We start from the raw sequence: 18405 nt of genomic DNA, 5'->3' as shown, positions 1-18405 counted from the left end.
TGGCATAGTTAGATCTGGTGCAAATTATGTTCTATAGTGTGCACTTATATAAGCCGTGTTTTTCCCCTTTACTTTTGCTTAAACCATCACACTGGGGGTTGTCGCTTGGGATCAACCTGTGGAATATCCTGCCTATAGGACTTGAATTAAATACAAATGGAATAGTTTTAAAACGTAACTAACATAACGTAAAGGGGCTTAATCAATAATATCAATAAATGAATAACTTAAATTGTATCATAGGTTGCATCTTGTGTTTTGCTCAGTATCCTTGGTTTCTGTTGAACTCTGGTTATGAATTTTATGTGTCTTAATCCTGTCTTTAGATGGAAATTTAAAATCACCATTAACTGTGCTGTGCCTGTTAAATGTCCATTTCTAGTCAGCTTTAAATTTGTTATGTCTTTATCTGATCTCTTCCAGATGAAACGCCAAAACTGGAGCCAGTGGTCCAGAAGTCTTCCTCGCCTGTGCTCGTGCAGCCTGAAGCTCCTGTGGAGAGACTTGAGGCCGTTGCTTCTGTGCCTGAGCCCTCATCTACTGTCGAACCAGAGCTTCCCTTTCCCGCTGGGATGCCCGCCTCCGACACTCTCCCTCTTTCAGTGGCCATTAAAAGTGAACGACCCGCGGTTAGGGAGTCCACTTCTTCAGCCTCTTCTCCTTCCCCATCACTCGGGGAGCACAAACCCTCCTTGGCGTCACCTCAGACTCCCAACACAGACAAGCCTCTCTCAGATGCCCCACGGACTCTGGCTGCCTCACCTGCTCCAGCTCCCAAGGCTTTGAACGGCCTTGCAGATTCTGTGACAGAGCTGGAACCCCCAGCTCATGAGCCTTCTCCTCTGCCCTCAGCTTCACTCCAGCACCCGGTCTCTGCTCCGGCCTACAGAGATCCCTCCTCCTCGGAAACTTTGCCCTCTGACGTGAGGCCAGAGGTGCCTATTGCTGCTGCGCTCGGCCCCATGGCTCCTGTGTCTGTGGTGCCAGTCACCCTGACCTCAAGCCCTGCCCCTGCTCTGCCCGTCATGCTCCCCCCAGGCCTTCCGCCTCTTGTGCAGGCCACGACAGAGGCAGACGAGCCGAGCAAATCCTTAGACACTAAAGAACTTGTCTCCAGACCAGGAATGGAGGTGCATGGAGGCATTTCTGACAGCAAAACAGAGTCCCAACAGCAAGCACTCACCAGGAGGAGTCCCACTACAGGTACTGTAACTGTTAACACTTTAAAATGTTGATTTATTGTCAACCAGATCATTTGTTTCCCTTACTAAAGTAGTTTTACATACTACAATAAAGACTATTTGGATCACGCTGTTTTTGGTGACTATCCAGCCTGAAACAAGAGGGAAGTTAAGTGGCAATGAACATTTAATGATCATACATAGAACATACTGGAAATAATCTCTTTTATATTGCAAAAGTTGACACAGAATGCAGATAGCAGAAAATATAATCAAAATTGTTTTGATTGATAATCAGATTCCAATTAGTAAACACCATTACTCAATATATAATATTCAAACATCTTCATCCATGCTGGTGTTTCAGATAGTAGAATAGTTAATTGTTGTAATGCCTTGAGGGCCACAACCATGTGACAAACTCTTCAAGTTAGGTTGCATTGTTCCCGGTCAGACTCTTTTGGTGCATCCACAGTAGAGCTGTTTGGTCCGCTTTAAAGGAACCCTGGTCCATTTTCCCAGATAGTCCGGTTCGTTTGGAGTGGTGTGAAAGCTCACACAAACTGGTGCGAACCAAACAAGCAGACTTTGGTTTGCTTAAAAACAGGGGGTCTCAGTTCGCTTCCAAATGCACCCTGGTGTGATTAGTTTGAGGTGTGAAAGCACAGCTGACCAACTTGTGAACCAAAGGCAGGAAGTGGCATAAAGCTTAATGATTCACTGATTTAAATGTGTGATTTAATACGCTGAAATACATGTCGGTACCTCGCTTGGCTTCTGTGTAGTTGTAGCAGCACAACTTTGTCTTTCGCTCACATGTTGGCTCAACTGTGCTGATTCATTCGTCTCATGTAAGGAACAACATGCTGGACAGCTTGTAATGCCCCAGTGCAAAAGCAGAAGCCCCAAGACAGCGTAAATTTGGTGTTTTTTCACGTTTATGTGGAAAAAAGATCAGCGGCAAGAGATGGATTTCCCGTTTCGTCTTCCTCTACGTCTCCTTTTCCTCTTCTGCCCTTTTTCTGTGGGATGACAGCACCACAAACATACGGTTTGGTTGGTTTGACCAAGGGCAATGTGAATGTTAACTAAACCACAGGAAAGTGCAAAAATGTTGCAATTTGAGTTCCGAACCAAACCTAGGCCCCCCGGACTATCAGATGTGAAAACGACCTTCAAAACCAAAATGGTCCCATGCAACTGAGGTGGTTTTACCTATTTTGTTGTCAGTATTAAGTAATAACTGTCTTTTTGTTGTTTTCTTTAGCTCTCAGGCTTTTTTCAAAAACTGGATCACTCTCCGTGGCTCCCTCTGCTCCTTACTTAAATAGCAGTGAGAGCTGTTAAACTGGGAGGTGCACAGCACACACTGTACTGTAAAGAATTTGTAAAGGACATGAGTGTATCACAACATGCAGCACAGTAGTTGTTTAATCTTGATTATGTTGTTTTCATGATTGTGGGAGGCCAAAATATTAACTGAAATCAAAACCTGATTTCCTGGCAATGAAACTGAATTGGATCAGCTATTTGTTTCCCCTTTCGCATATCTGTTCACCCTTTGAATTCCTCAGACCTCAGAGATACAAATATGATAATCAGTGCTGATACCAACATTTAAAACACATTTAAGCCATTGCTTTTGTTTTTATCAACTCTATTGGTTTTAGCAACTGTTTCGCCTGTTTAACCATGGAAATGGATCAGATTTGTCCAGCAGGTGACTTCTTCTGCCCAGTTAAAAATCTCTCAACACTTTCAGCAGTTAGGCGTACTAGATACCAGCTTTAATTTGATTATCATGGCAGATATTGGTGTGTTTATTTTAACTTATTGACCATTGGCTGATGATTGCCAATATGGTCAATATCAGGTTTTTTGATAGTGTCAGGTCTTATGGGATGTGTTGGAGTCTTGCAGTCTCTTTGTAGAATCATTTTTATTTGGAAATATACAAGCACAGAGTGTCAATATGCTTACAATACACATTTCCAGTTTTTCTTTTTAAAGAAAAAAACAACAGAATGAGGACACATAGCTCCATGTATAAGGTTTACCATAAAATTAAAAACAAAACCTTTTCAGGTGAGGATACACTGTACCTAGTTTTGACATATGTAAGTACATGTAAGTTTTAAGTGTAAAGTGTGCCAAATAAATAAATAAATATTTAAAGAACAAGTCATAACACAGAAGGCATACATGCAAAGGCAGTTTTAGCAAATTGGGTGGGATGTGAGGGAAAACAGGCCAGACCACAGCCCAAATTTAGAAACAGACTAACACAGGAAAATACAAGTAAGGGCAAAAAAATAGTACACTAAATATGTAAGAAATAGTACTAAGATTAAAGAGAAGGAAGAATATAATTAAAGATGGGATGCCGAGATGGACTGGAGTCTGTGGAGGGCAGATAACCCTAAAAGGGGAAGCCAACTAAATACTGTCAGGAAAGACCCCCAGTCCCCCCACATATGTTAAAATTGGGTCCCATATTGAGTAAAATTTATTCTTATTCCCTCTCAATGAATATTTTATCTTTTCTAACTGAATGAAATACATCAAGTCACTTAGCCACGTGGATAGTTTGGGTGGATTTGTTGATTTCCAGTGTAATAATATTCTTCTGCGCGCAAGCAATGTTGTGAAGGCAATAATGTTTTTGTGTCTTTTCCTCAGAGCAGAATGTTGTTTGTCTGTGTTACCAAATAAAGCTGCATCTGCATTACGTTGGAGGTTAGTTCTGAGTGCCCCTGATAGCATCTTAAAAATCCCTGTCTAAAAAGTTACCAGGGCAGGGCATGGCCAGAACATGTGGGTCAGATTGGCAGGGGCATTGTTACATCTGTCACAGCTAGCATTTAATTGGGGATAAATTTTAGCAAGTTTTTCTTTGGAGAAATGAGCCCGATGGAGAACTTTGAATTGTATGATGATCTGTTTAGGAAATCTAATGCAACAGGGGGAAAGAGGTGGTTATTACAAATAGGACTTGTTTTAAGAAATTGATTGAACCCAAAATGTTTCCTAAATTGAAACCATATACGAAGGGTGTTGAAGACAATTGGGTTGTTTGTAAATTGTGAGATTGAGAGGGGAAGATTAGAGGTGACCAGAGCTGGGAATGATGTTGAGATACAAGATGCAGCTTCCAGATGGCACCAACCTGCGTCTGGGGTATGAAGCCAATACAAAATCTTTTGGACATTTGCAGCCCAGTAATAATGACAAAGGTTTGGTATGGCCAAACCACCCTGTATTTTTGGTCTCACCTTAGCCTAGGGTTTTTACCATTCCATATAAATGAGATGAAAACTTTATCAACCGATTTGAAGAAGGATTTGGGAAGATACAAAGGGATACACTGAAACACGTAGAGAAATTTGGGAAGCACGTTCATTTTAATACAGTTAACTTTTCCTGCCAGGGATAGATTAAGTGTTTTCCATTTCTTTAGATCATCTTTAACTTTTTCATACAGTGACAAAAAGTTTTCATGATCTAGTTTCTGAATATCTCTGGTGATGCTAATGCCTAAGTATTTAAAACCAGCTCTAGACATTTGGAAAGGCAGAATATCTTCTTGTATTTGGAAAGCTAGGTCATTAACGGGGAAGCATACACTTTTGCTAAAATTTATCTTATAGCCAGAGAAAGTACCAAATCTCTTCAACAAGTCAATAATATAGGGTACACTTTTGATAGGATCAGTTACATAAAGTAATAAATCATCTGCATATAGGGCTAGACAATGCTCTACTCCTCCTCTGTGAATTCCACTGATTGATGTTGATGACCTGAGTGCAATGGATAAGGGCTCTATGGCCAAAGCAAATAACAATGGACTGATTTGGCATCCCTGGCGGGTCCCCCTCGACAGCTGAAAGAGACAAGACCGCTTGTTATTTGTGACTACGGAGGCTTTTGGTGAGGTATATAAAAGTTTTATCCATTAAATAAAATTAGGACCATAACCGAATTTCTTTAAACAAGTAAATAAAAACTTCCATTCAACTCTGTTGAAGGCTTTCTCCGGGTCTAGTGAGATAACCGCTTCTGGAGATCCACTGAACGCAGGAGAATAAATTATATTTAAGAGCTGACGAATATTAGTAAATGAGTGTCGTCTTGTAACAAAGCCAGTTTGGTCAACAGAAATCACATCATCCATTGTAGTTTCTAATCGCAAGGCAAAGGCTTTTGCCAAAATCTTAACATCGTTATTCAAGAGAGAAATGGGTCAATATGAGGCACAATCTGAGCTATCTTTACCTGGCTTAAGTAAGAAAATAATGGATGCCTCAGTCAGTGTTTGGGGAAGTGACCCATGTGACATCGAATCATTGAACATGTCCAGTCAAAGTTTTGACAGCTTGTTAGAGAATTTTAAAAAAACACTCGACAGGGTAGCCGTCTGGGCTGGGTGTCTTGCCACTTTGCGTTGCCATTATTGCTCTAATGATTTTTTTTTCCTGTACTGGGAGTTCAGTCTCTGTATGATGTGTTAAGTTTACTGTGGGGCACTGCAGGTTATCAAAAAAGTTATCCCTTTCAAGTATTGTCATTTGTTATTTCAGATGTGTAAAGACTTGAATAAAATGAAGTAAAATTTTCATTTATTTCTTTAGGTTCAATTGTTAACTCTCCATCTGGTTTTCTGATTTGTGGGATTTGTTGAGTAGCTGATTGGCACTTAAGTTGGCGTGCAGTCTTGCAGTCTTGACAGCGTATGTCTCAGCACTTAATGCTGATATATTAGTTGTATTGGTTTACAGGATGCAGCACACTTTTTGGATAAGAAACCATTTTAAAATTTCATCTTACACAAATGATTTTATGGTAGATATACTGAGAATGGTTTTAAGGTCAACATATTTGTATCCTTAGTTGGCTCACCAAGAAAAAAAAATCAGTACCAAATACCATATAGAAAGAATTTGATAAATCTTTTTTTTTTCCTGTCAAAAGTTTTTTAATTCTGAGTGACTGACTGTGACCTAAGTAGCATGCAGATACATCAGCTCAGGGTCTGCTATCTGTCTGTCTCTGATCTGAAAAGTGTCTTTATCAACGGCATCTGGAAGGAGCACGTCTGACGTGCTGTCAGCAGCAGTGCACATGATGTCGCTATGACGGAAAGAGACAAAATCAGACACATCAGTATTGACTGAAGCATGTGAACTGTATTAGAGCACTTTCCCTTTGTTTCCTAACAATGCCAAATGAAGGAAAGTTTGTTTTGAGAATATGCTTAAATCCGCTTCTTAACAGAATCAGTGGTCAATGCCATGCAGCTCTGTCTTGAGAATCGTCATTTCATCTGTTGATTTTAAAGATCTAAGAACAAAGTCTGGACTGTGAAGACCTTTTGAACAGTACTAGATCACCATATCTGATATCTGATACGGCGTAAAACCTAATGTCATATCTAAGGACTCTGCCTGTTAGACCAGCCTTACATATTTACACAAGATTAAAGGAAAAAAATTGGGGCTTTTGATAGGGGAGAACTTTTCTAATCTTTGCTTTTTAAAACGTTTCTCTGTTAAATTTTATGCACATAACCACATTAGGCTTTAACTTTAAAAAAATAATAATTTCACTATAACATTAAACATGGATGTCAATAAAAATATGCTTACTAAATCCAGATTAAAAACCATGCTTGTATGTAAGGCGTAGCAGTTTTTGAAGGGATCTCCCAGCGGAGCAAAAGTTTTAAACTGTTGTCCTGAATGGAGATTTCTTTTGCATTTGGTTAAGCCCACAATTTACCATTCCTCTTGCTCTTTTAGTATTATCTGTTTGTAACATTTTGAGTTTGCAGTCCTGCTGGAAACAGTATGGTAGTTTTAAGTCTAAAGTGATAGTTGTGAAGTATGGAATTACTGTCCATGAGTTGCACTGCTGACCTTAACTGGTTTCAAGTTGTCATTAACTTACTAGTATTTTCTATTATTCACTTAACAGTACACTGCTGTTTTTTAAAATGACCTAACAAGGGAGAAAAGCTGTTAAAAAGTGGTGTCTAACACCTCTTGTCTAGTCTTCATCACAATGTATCTCAGCACGTTGTGAGCGCTTTAGCAGCCACTTGTAAAAAAAAAAAACAAAAAGCAACCAATCAGGCCAAATTTTCAGTTATGTCAGGTAGCATGCAAAATGCAATGGCAGCAGCTGTTCCAGTGGTCTTGACAGTGCATATCTCAGCAATTTATACTGATATATTGGTCACACTGGTATACAGGGACACAGCCAGCTTGTTAGATTAAATAATAGGTATTAAACTACTACTTATACACTTGAATTTACTGTAGATGTACCAATAAAGGTTTCAAATTCAGTACATCTTTTGGTTTAAATGCCTTAAAAGTGCTTTTAATCTGTCCAGACCTGAATGTTGGTTTATGCCTAACCAGAAATAAGTTAAAATGAACATTAAACAACCATGTCACCTTCCAATTTAGCCTAGTTAAGGGTTTTTTATATGCAATGCCATTTTCTGGTTACCCTAGGAAGCTTTGAGATTTAACTGTCTTTATCCAAAGTAAATGTTTTCTTAATAAACGAAAACTTTAAAACATAGTTTTTACTTTAAAATCAATTGCTGTTGTTGTTTCGTCTGCGGGCTGTGAATGATTTTACTCTCCTGTATTTCTCTGCAGTAAATCAGACTGCTTCTGCTATACCAAAGACCTGGAGGAAACCAAATGAAGGGATCTGTGCTGGAGAAGTTTCTCAGAAGGAGGATGAGGTAAGACAGGAGGCAGAAGAGAAAAAAAGACTGAACCAGATGTAGCGGCAGTGCATGCTTTTGTTCTTACATTGAGTTTACTGAATGATTATTAAGAATCTTGATGTCAATTTTCCCTCAGAGATTACACATAAACATAAGTCTGTTGACTTTATTTTCCTTTGGAATTCTTCGATTTGTCAGTGATTTAACAGCACTTTGTCGCCACTTTAATTGTTGGTATCTCAGTCTGAAACAAGACTGATGGAAATGCCTAGAAAGATTGAAAGTATGCAGGGTGGGAGGGTGAGAGAAAGAGAGAGAGAGAGAGGAGGAAAGGCACAATGTGGGCAATAGTTCAAGTGGAAAATGTTTCCACATGTGCGGTTGGGGGAAGTGGACATAAATGACTTTGGGGTGTTGTTATCGTCCAAGTACCACAGCAAAGAATCATCCATCATCTTCATGGCTCACCCAGCCCCACTGTATGTAAACTCGGCTCTGTCCAGCTTTCGTTTCCTCTGCTTTACTGTTCCATTCTGGGCTTGTAGCTGTGGACGAGTTCTCAGACCACAAAGCAAGAGCAGTGCAGCCTGTTAAAGGGATTGTTTTAGCTGATAATGAACAAGTGAACTGTAAGTGGTTTAGAAATTTTATTTTAAGCAGTGGTATACTTTTCAGAATTACATTAGTCACTTTTACAGATGACTTAACGAAGATGTCTTTGTTTAGTTTTTTTTTTTTTGTATAATGCTATGTTAAGATATTTAGATATATGTGAACTGGAAAAAGATGAACTCAGTTTCTCTTTGAAGTGACACACTACGTTCATATTGAAGAAAACCAAAAACAATTTGACTCAGTAAAACTGGTTCTCTCTCCTTTAAACCAAACAAGGATGGAAAATGTTTTTTCTTTATAATGAGCATCCTGGGCCAACAAGTCCCTAAGTTTATTTGTTTAGCTTTGGTTTCCCTAAATTTAAACTTTGTAAAAAACTAAAAACAATGCAGCTCAACAAAGCCTTCCCTTACTGTGCAGGTTAAACAAGAAAGATTAATGGGTGGTCGGATGTGATTTATTGTTATAAACAGAAGCAGACAATCACAGCAAGAATACAGCAGCGTGGAAATAAATGAGCATGTCATGAACCCAAAATTAAAAGAAAAAGATGTACATTAGGAAACTCTTCTCAATAATCATAAATTAAAGCCTGAAATAAACAGAATATGAATCTGCTAAGTCTAAAATGTAAATGTGGTTAATGTGCAAGCACATTGATCAAGTGTTACTTAATGTGAAAGACAATTTTTGAAAAATTGAAGGTTTTAAGTTTTGTCTGAATTCTAAAGATGAGCTATCTTTGTAGAACAAAAAAGAAAGATAAATTAACAGAATATCATAGAGGAAAACTACAAATTCATGATTGAGAGTTCACACATTAACAGAGCTTGCATGTCAATAACAGTTCTACTAAAAAGCAGAACATATTTATGCCTGTATAACAATAAAAAATCAACATCCTGGGCACCCAAAACTGATTAAGTTAAATAAAACTCTTTAAGTTTAAATAATAAAAAACTGTTGTTTTATTTTCTATTACAGTATGTTCCAATAAAGACTTGTTCAAGTCAAAAGATGTAGACACATCCCTGTTTGATTTTTAGATTACATCAGAGTGCCTCAGATGTTCAGACTTTACAAAAAACATGACTGTCATTTATGTATATGCAGTTTTGAGTTCTGTCCCCTTATTTTCAACAAGCACCTGCTCCATGCCGCAACTTGTTTCATACACTTTGACCCCTTGCAGCACTCACTTTATTCTGTCTACTGATTAAATAATTTTTGTTTTCCAGCTCGTACATCACATAGACTCTTTGTCCCGCTGCAACACTTGAAATTCCCCTCGGGGGATCAGTTAAAGGATTATCTTGTGTTTTTCACCATGAATGAATAAAATTTAAAAAATCCAGAAAAGGGGTGTACAGTGATTCTGCTCTCTTTTCTTTCTAGTTTTGTTTTTTTTGTATATATTTTGATCCAAATATTTTACAAAAAAGTGAGCCAGTGACATTGGTGACAGTAAGAGCAAACAGCGGAAAGGAAACAAAATGACAACCACAAAACTAAGGCTACAGGGAGAAATCAGAGTTTCTTATGTAAAGTACAACACTAAACAAAAAGTAGTAAAAGGTACTGAAAAAAAACGTGAAAATTAATAACAATTATGACGAAAATTAAAATGTTTAATGTTAAAAAAGTGTACCTAAAAATACTAACAAAAATTAGATTAGCTAATTTGACAAACACTCGTTCTCTTTTTTGGATATTACATGGGTGTCATGGTTTGAGTAGTGATGTGAAGCTCACAGTCAAAAGTTCTCAGGTTAGGCCATGAAAAACAAGACATTGCTGTCTGTCTTCTGTTCTCTGTCAGTCTGACACTAAAGTTAAAATGTGCATCCTTATGAGAAAAGGTAAATTGATTAACTTTTTTGCAGAGCAGTGAATAAAACAGCCTTCTGACTGAGGATGGAGCAGAGAGAGAGAGAGAGATGATGTGTAGGAGAAGGCACCTTCTCACTAGCTAACTTAATCCTTCTCCTTCCTGCACGTATGTGCAGAGGTGTAGTGTGTCTCATAATTGTTCACAACATAATTTTAGTGAAGCAGTTGCACAAGAGTCTTATTCCTCTTTATACCCGCTTTGTTTTGAATATTAATGCACCCCCCCCCCCCATCTGGTCTCAGTCTCTCTCTCCACTTTTGGCATGTTTTGGGGTGAAATTTTGTCGTATCTGTTTTTTTTTTTTTTTATTACTTTGATACTATTGATACTACATTTGAACTTAAAAACAGATAAAAAAAGTCTATGTAGCGAATCTTTGACAATTTATCTGAAAACTTGCCTACTTTGTGTTCATTTCTCTCAAATTATTCATTCACAGTCTGGCTTTTTGTAACAATTCACTGCGGAGGTTTGAATTTTGAGTATAAAGCTTGGTGACAACAGGGTGCCATGTTATGTAAGATCCAGTGTCTGCAGAGTAACTTTTTGCAACCATTTGGCTAGAGTTGGTGTATAACCCTGCCAGATTATCTCCCATAATCTTATCACAATTATTCTGCTGCACATGTAAAAATTTCCTCAGATTCTCTAAACTTGAGAGAGAAAAGTGTTTGCCATGATTGGCAGTGACTTGGCAGTTTCCAAGCTAAGTGCATTTGTTCAAATATAAAGTGAAATGCTGAAATAATTATTGAATAATTTTGTAATAAAGCTCACAACTATATTGTTATTTTCGTAGTATGTTCCATGTACATAAAATATTTTCGATTTTGCTATTTATATCACAGAAAACATGGAGTTTGGGCTATCCTGTCAGCACAGGCTTGTCCACAGTGTACCACTAATCAAACTACAATCCTTTGTGTTCCTGTTTTTCTTCTTTTTTCTGTCTCTTGTTTGTACCTGACCCATTCTGCCCTGCCTCTATTTCATCTCCTATTATTCCCCTCGAGTGCCTTTTCTATCACTCTGTTTTTATTCATTCATCGCTCATTTTCCACTTCTGCGTTTTTTTTACCCTTTCTCTATGTCCATCCATTTCAACCTGCCTGCAGATTACCTCCTCACTGCTTGTTATCTGATCATAGTAGACAGTGTTATTATGTAGACAACTTGCAATGCTGCTGGTTTTAAATCTGATGAAGTGCAAAGGCATTTTAAACTATTCAACAGCAACCACCAAGCTGTAATCATCCTGCTTAATGATACTTAACAGCTCATTATGCTTACAGACAAATATTGTCATAATGTTCAACATATGATAACTTAATTTCACTTCCTCACAGGACGAACCCCGATCAGTAGACCACCCTGCAGGAGACCAGATTCTGCATTCGGCTCCTCTAAGCAGCAGCCCTGTGCCTCTGCCATCATCAGTCTTCAGCTCCAGTCCCGTCACAGCTCCCGCCTGCAGCCCCGAGGCCGATGGAAAGCCTGCCGCCCTGGAGGAGAATGGTGAGGCGGAGATGGAGCCCATGAGGAATGGAGCAGGCCACACTTCAGAGACAGAGAGCAGTGACAGCGGGGCCACACCTGGGGACAAGGAGAACTCCACAGGGGCTCCACAAGACATTGAAGGTTAGAAGAACAGATGTTTAAAGACACTAAAAGCAAACTTTTATGTAAAAATATGATAAAATATGTTTTCAAGTTGACATTCAACTATTTTTGTACTCAGTTTTGGAATTATTTTTGTGTGACCTTTGCTTACATTTTTTCCAGTTCAGTCTTTGTTTCATATGTATAAGAATATTTGATCTTTATAAATGTATATTTGCTCTTTTTCTTGTTCTCCTCTGTCCAGATCTGGCTGAGTCCAGTGGGAAGAGGCAGTATAACAGGGACTTCTTGTTGGGCTTCCAGTTCATGCCCGCCTGCATACAGAAGCCTGAGGGACTCCCACCCATCAGTGACGTGGTGCTGGACAAGGTCAGTGCAAATGTAGACCACAGACCACAGTGTTGTTATATCTACACAAGCCAATAGAAGCTGAATCACATGTTTTAAACACATTCATTTTCTCTACAAAAGTACAGATTAAACAGCCCACCATCAATCTCACTGGTGTCTCTTCAGAAAGAGACAAACTAACCATAAAAGAATAATACACCATAAATACAATATAGATTATTCCGATATAAAATACGTTACAATGTTACAATGTCATCTAGCAGACATTTTTATCCAAAGTGATACATTCGAGAGCAAAAACAACAGAAGCAATGATCTAGACAAGAAGAAACAACATCAGTAAGTGCCACAAAGTGCTTCAGGTACAATTAGTTGCAGGTGCTGCCATGCAGTGTTAAGGGCAAAGCACATAATGTATAAAAGTTTTTTTTTTCTTTTTAATAAACATCAACAATGAAACAACCAAAATGAAGATCTCTCATCGCCACCAGCCATCCAAAATAGATGGCAGAACCTCGTAGAATAACTTTTTTGATGGGCAAATTATTCTTGGAAACTAAAAACAAAACAAACACACACACACACAATAATCAAATAACACTATAATATTGTATCCTCTCAAGCAGGTTTTTGAACCACAAATTAAGAGTTTTTCCCATTTTTTTAAATTGAAAAATAAGGAGAATTGTAAGTTGTGTTTGCAGACTATTGATTAAGCTTTATTCTTTTTTGTGTATTTGCTTGTTCATATGAAAATTCATGGCATTTGAAGTAATGTATTATGCACATACTCACAAACCACGACAGAAGGAGAAGAGTGGTAAATGCATGAATAAGGGAATTTGACTTTAAGGTAAATATTGTCATGACAGCTGGCAGGGAAGTCCAGGAAGCACCAGTGTTATGTGGTGCAAAAGTGGTATTGATTATCTCTGGATGGGTATTAGATAAGTTCTTTAAAAGTCTCAAAGTATGCAGCAACCCTGCAAAGGACCTGCAGTGGCTTCTTTTACTTCCAAACTAATCACTGTTTATAGATTATGCAAAACGATGTAGGGCAGGACTGGATTTTGGTGTCTGAAGAGTTTTGTTTTTGATTTTCAGTCCAAGTAGCATCATGCGATAGTGTTTTAGCAACCTTTGGCTTTATACAGAAAATATAAAAACTTGAGTGAAAATCAAAAGGTCAGACCACAATCTGCAGTAATCATGGAAATCATTGGTATCCATCTAATGATAATTTAGCTTTAATGAAGGTCTATAAACAGACATCTAGATGCATATACAGCTAACAATCTGTTGTTTGATGGAGTTTCTGTGCACTGCCTGTCAGCATCTGGGTCTGAATGGATGAAAAGCTGTTTGTTGGCACTCGCTCGCATTTATTTCTCTTGTCTGGATCCTTGTGTTTGTCATACTTACTCTCAGTATCAATTTTGACACTTGTGTCTGTAGAATGAAGTTTTACAAATGAATTATATCAGTATCTGGTCCACTTTATTTATAAATCAGATTTTAAATACATTAACCAAAGTGCTGCTCAGTGACTAAAACAGGAACAGAACCACAGAGCACAACTGAAATAAAGTTATACATATTCCAAATCATCCCTGCTTTTCCAGCCGCTCATTTGACTGTTAACACAGGATTTGCATGGAAGCAAAAGCTGTGGCCTTAAGTCTTTTTAACGCTTAACTGCTGGTTAGATCTAAAACCCATCACTCCTTTAACATTTAAGGGTTGTCATTATACTAGAATTTTAAACCAAATAAAGTAATAGCTTAAATCAAAGAATACCAATACCAGGTCAACAAATATAGAAGCCTTAGGCACCCAATACTGGACTCATTATAAATACTCACTAGCAAACTCCTACATCCAGTGTACAATGCATACATATGGGGGAAATATTTCCATACCTTATCCACCTCTTAGCATCTATCTTATGAAATAGATGTATTTTTAAAGCTTTTGAGCTACTTTTCAGTGCACTGATCAGTAAAATAATGTAGATCATATTGTTTTACAGCATCTGAAGTTAAAAACTTTGACAACCTAAGGGAGTGTCCGACAAAAATCATGACAAAACTCCTTCACACTTATCTAATTTGGGGAAAAAAAGTAGACCGTCATCAGGCAAACAGTTTGTTTTAAAAGGGCAGGACATTTTAAACAGGAAGTAGCTAAACACCAGTTTATGATCATGACGTCGCTCTCAGCCAGCAGATAATCAAATAAACATCAGCCTCCTTACTGAGAGAGTAGGTATAATGAAAGATGACCAAAAGACAGGGCCATTTTAACAAATCTATTTTTAATGTTCAATAGTGGACTAAAGGTTCCAAAGAGAGTCAATTACAATCGAGAGCAGTAGACAATTACAATAGATCAAGAAAGGGGTATTAAATATTTGTGTTTATCATCCCTGCACATATAAGATCGACAACATAAAATAGGCACAATTTATTGCCCTCCAATGCACCTGTAGAGTTTTGCAAATTGTTAATGTTAGAGCGTAACATTGTCAGTTTATAGATGATTTTTTTTTTCTTTTTCGATTACCCTCAAAAAATAAAAAAAAAGGATGAAGCCTTTTAGCAAAGCTGCATCCAGAGTTATCTATTCTATTTCCTCTGATAGCTAAAGATCCAGACCTCCAAAGAATAAAATCCTATAAAGTAAGCTGTAGAAATGATCGTGAAACAGTTTTTGAAACTCAGTTACGCTTTCTAGGTCAAATTTGAAACAACAAAAGCCAATCATTTAAGTCGTCAGTTTCTCAGTAGTAGTCATTTTCAGTTCTTCTTTCTTTTATCACTTTCAAATTAATATTATTAGTAAAAGACGTGCATTTCTAGTACGCAAAACAGTTTAACTAGGGTCCCTCGGAGCTATCTTTCTTGTTTTTATCCAGCTGCGTGCATAGGCCATGATTCAGGGAAATGTTTGTTCTGTTTTTAAAGTTTCTGCATATGTCTGTGTGCATCTCTCTGGAGCTCAATTACAAACTCAGCCACCAGTGTTCAGGTTAATCTGCAGAGGAAAAAAAAGCAGTTAAAATACTGCTATCAGTTCCAAATGAGTAGGGTCAAGCTGAGCCACTGCTGTTGTGAAGAAAGCAGCATTACTAGGACAAAATGAGCAATTTAAAACTCTCCCTTCAGGCTGCAGTAAAGTATGATGGGAATTATTCAGAATTTTCTTAAGTTTAAAAGATCAAAGATTAAAAGATGTTAAATGATGGATTTTATGAATAAATGATGAAAACGGTCATTAGTTAAAGGCGTAGGTTTTTAGTAAACCTCTTCTTGAAACAGGGTTTTTAATCAAAGCAACAGGCAGAGTTTCAACATCACTTCATTCTGCTGGAGTTTGCTTCTTTCCTCTGATCCACACATACATTCGGGTGGAGCATATGGTCCGCCGAAATGCTGTTTTGATTAAAATCACATTGCTGTTATGTCACACTTGGCAGTGTTACCAGTGTGTGCCCCTCCCCCACCTCTCCTAAAAAGAACAAGCAGACCGGCAAACAGTTGATGTACAATCCCGACGCTGGTTTTCTCTGAGGGAGAAAGTGAAATCTCGCTGGGAGAGAGCGGAGAGGAAGTCAAGGACAGCTGAAAGACAAAGAGCTGGATTTGTTCTCCTCTCCTCCCCCACAACTATCCCGCGTTCCTCTCACTCTTCCTCCCTCCTTGTCCACATCTGGTTCTGACTTCTCCCACTGAACTGTGGGCTACAGCCACTGAACATAATTTATCACCCAAGCAGTGAAAATACATTAAGCAAAAGCTGCTAATGTAGTATGACTGCCATTTACAGCAGGTCACCTTTACAGGACCACTGGGCTAGAAATGCAAACACAGTGACACTAACTCCTTTTACCCTACTGGCACCATTGTTAGGGGTTCACTGCTCCCCCTGCTGTTCAGCTGCAGACCATGTGTGTATATATGGCAGTGTGTGGTAAAATATTGTGTATGCTATGTGTTGCACAGATGAACCAAAACAAGCTGCCGTCTCGAGTGGTGGATTCCAGAGCAATCTCCAGAGGACCCGACTTCACACCTGCCTTTGCAGATTTTGGTCGTCAGATGACCGGAGGACGAGGAGCTGCAGTGAGTCACACATTTACACACGATACATTCTTATCCCAGGTCGTCAAGGACTGAAAACTTAACACAACCCCAGGGGCATAGCACTGGTACTCACAAGATGTACCCTGCAGCATCTGCATGGGAAGTTAGGGGTTTTCCATCCAAGGTCGACAAAATCAGACATCGTGGGCTTAAGTCACTAAGATCAGCTGTGCTAGGTAGTTTTACATAAAGTCAGTTTGAATCCAGATGTAGTTTTTATCTATTCTCTTAGTATATTTGTTCATGTTATCGGCATAAGATCAGCACCAGCAGATATGAACATATCTGCCAATATTTACAGTTTGGGCTAATATTTTAGCAGCTTTCTGCTTGATGTATGTCTGTGGAGTTTCCTTCTGATATGTTGGTATTTTATAGCCATAAAAGAGCGATGGGAATTTTGTCTTTGTTAGTGCTATCTTGGTGTGCATTGTCATGGGCTCATAGTCTTGTATGCACAAATTGTTGCAATTTAACATCTCAGCACTTTCACTGCTTACAATTAAGCACAGTATCTTTAACATTTGAAGTGATATATTATGTATTGTCATTGGGTTATATGTTTAAACATTCTTTGTTGGTATTTACTTTTGAAACTTGCTCATTTGATGATTTAGGTATCTGGTCATGTGACTGGTTATGTGATTACCTTCACCTGTTCATAGTGAAGCCTTACACACTTGTCACTTTAGTCTGATAAAGAGCAGCTGTGCTTAAAACATCAACATCACTTCTTTGGTTCAATAAATGACTTGGACTTTAGGAGTCCTGCAGTGCACAAGACGAGTCGATTTACCTGCAAGTTGGCTGCAAATACTGGCCTGTAAGTTTTCAGAGTTTAAGGCTAAGAACAGACTGAAGACTTTTTCTTTGTTCTTCCTCTGTCTTTAAGTTTTAGATTGCATTTTGTGGACTGAAATTTGTGTATTTGTTCATCCTTGAGCTTTAAACTTTCAGTACTTAATTTTTTGTCTAAACTACTTAATTCTTCGTTTGATATTAACTCAATATCATTATCTGCTAAAATGAATTTATAAATATCTGCATATCAAATGTCGTCTAAAATCCAATACCATGCATCCCTAATGTATAGAGCTGCAGAAACATAAAGAGTGCTGGGTGATCTGACCACGCTGCAATCTTGATCTTCTTCCATATGAGCCACAAGGACTGCTACATAGTGTAAAGTAACAACTTCCTAATGCTAATGCCCTGTCATTAACATTAGATATGTTAATGGTGTAGATATAAGTGGGTTTCTATAATTAAGGCATATCTTAGTTGTTTTAATGACAAAATTGAGTTCTGATCACTGTTAATTTCATCACCTATAACTATGACTAAAAATGTGCATCAACTATCTTTATTCTGTGATGAAGACTAGACTAAGACATGCTAAAAATAGATCTTTACTGAGAAGAACTCAGGCAAAAATTAAGTGTAGTTTTCATCATGGTTACTACAATTTCAGTGTTGGACTGTTGGTCATTCAAAATCCATGACAGTTTTCCACTGTGCATATAAGGTATGTCAGTAGTTTTATTAGTGTGTTTTAAATCAGTCAAAGGGTTGATAGTGCATTGATATGGTTGACGTGTACAAATTTTACAAATTGCCTGTTTAATAAGTTTAAAGAGAATAAATGAGAATAAAGAGTAAATACTAAAATGTAAAGACTTTTCTTCACAGTTACTGGAATATAATGTTTGATTTTTTTGTCAAATGAAAATAGACTCAGAATGTATAAGTATAAATTGTCTAAAATGTGACTTAAATTTAAAAACACTTGTCTCTAAAGAAAAGCCCCCGGTTTAGAGGTCTTCCTGTAATGTGTGGGGATGGGGCCTTTTTAGGTAAAAAGATGAA

At 38.0% G+C, this 18405-nt stretch overlaps 1 protein-coding gene across 8 annotated transcripts in view; it reads left to right on the top strand.

Annotated features, from left to right (window-relative positions):
• eif4g3a (eukaryotic translation initiation factor 4 gamma, 3a) overlaps nucleotides 1-18405 on the top strand; it is a 115756-nt gene that overhangs the window by 69141 nt on the left and 28210 nt on the right. For all 8 annotated transcript variants that reach the window (XM_041782680.1, XM_041782679.1, XM_041782676.1 and 5 more), the window contains 5 exons: nucleotides 424-1203; nucleotides 7847-7935; nucleotides 11773-12064; nucleotides 12291-12415; nucleotides 16399-16518. In XM_041782680.1, the coding sequence (XP_041638614.1) occupies nucleotides 424-1203; nucleotides 7847-7935; nucleotides 11773-12064; nucleotides 12291-12415; nucleotides 16399-16518 (1406 nt within the window). The remainder of the gene's footprint in view (nucleotides 1-423; nucleotides 1204-7846; nucleotides 7936-11772; nucleotides 12065-12290; nucleotides 12416-16398; nucleotides 16519-18405) is intronic.

This window comes from Cheilinus undulatus, linkage group 3 (assembly GCF_018320785.1).
Source record: "Cheilinus undulatus linkage group 3, ASM1832078v1, whole genome shotgun sequence".
Taxonomy (NCBI): Eukaryota; Metazoa; Chordata; class Actinopteri; order Labriformes; family Labridae; genus Cheilinus; species Cheilinus undulatus.
This window is presented reverse-complemented; position numbering and strand designations above follow the sequence as displayed.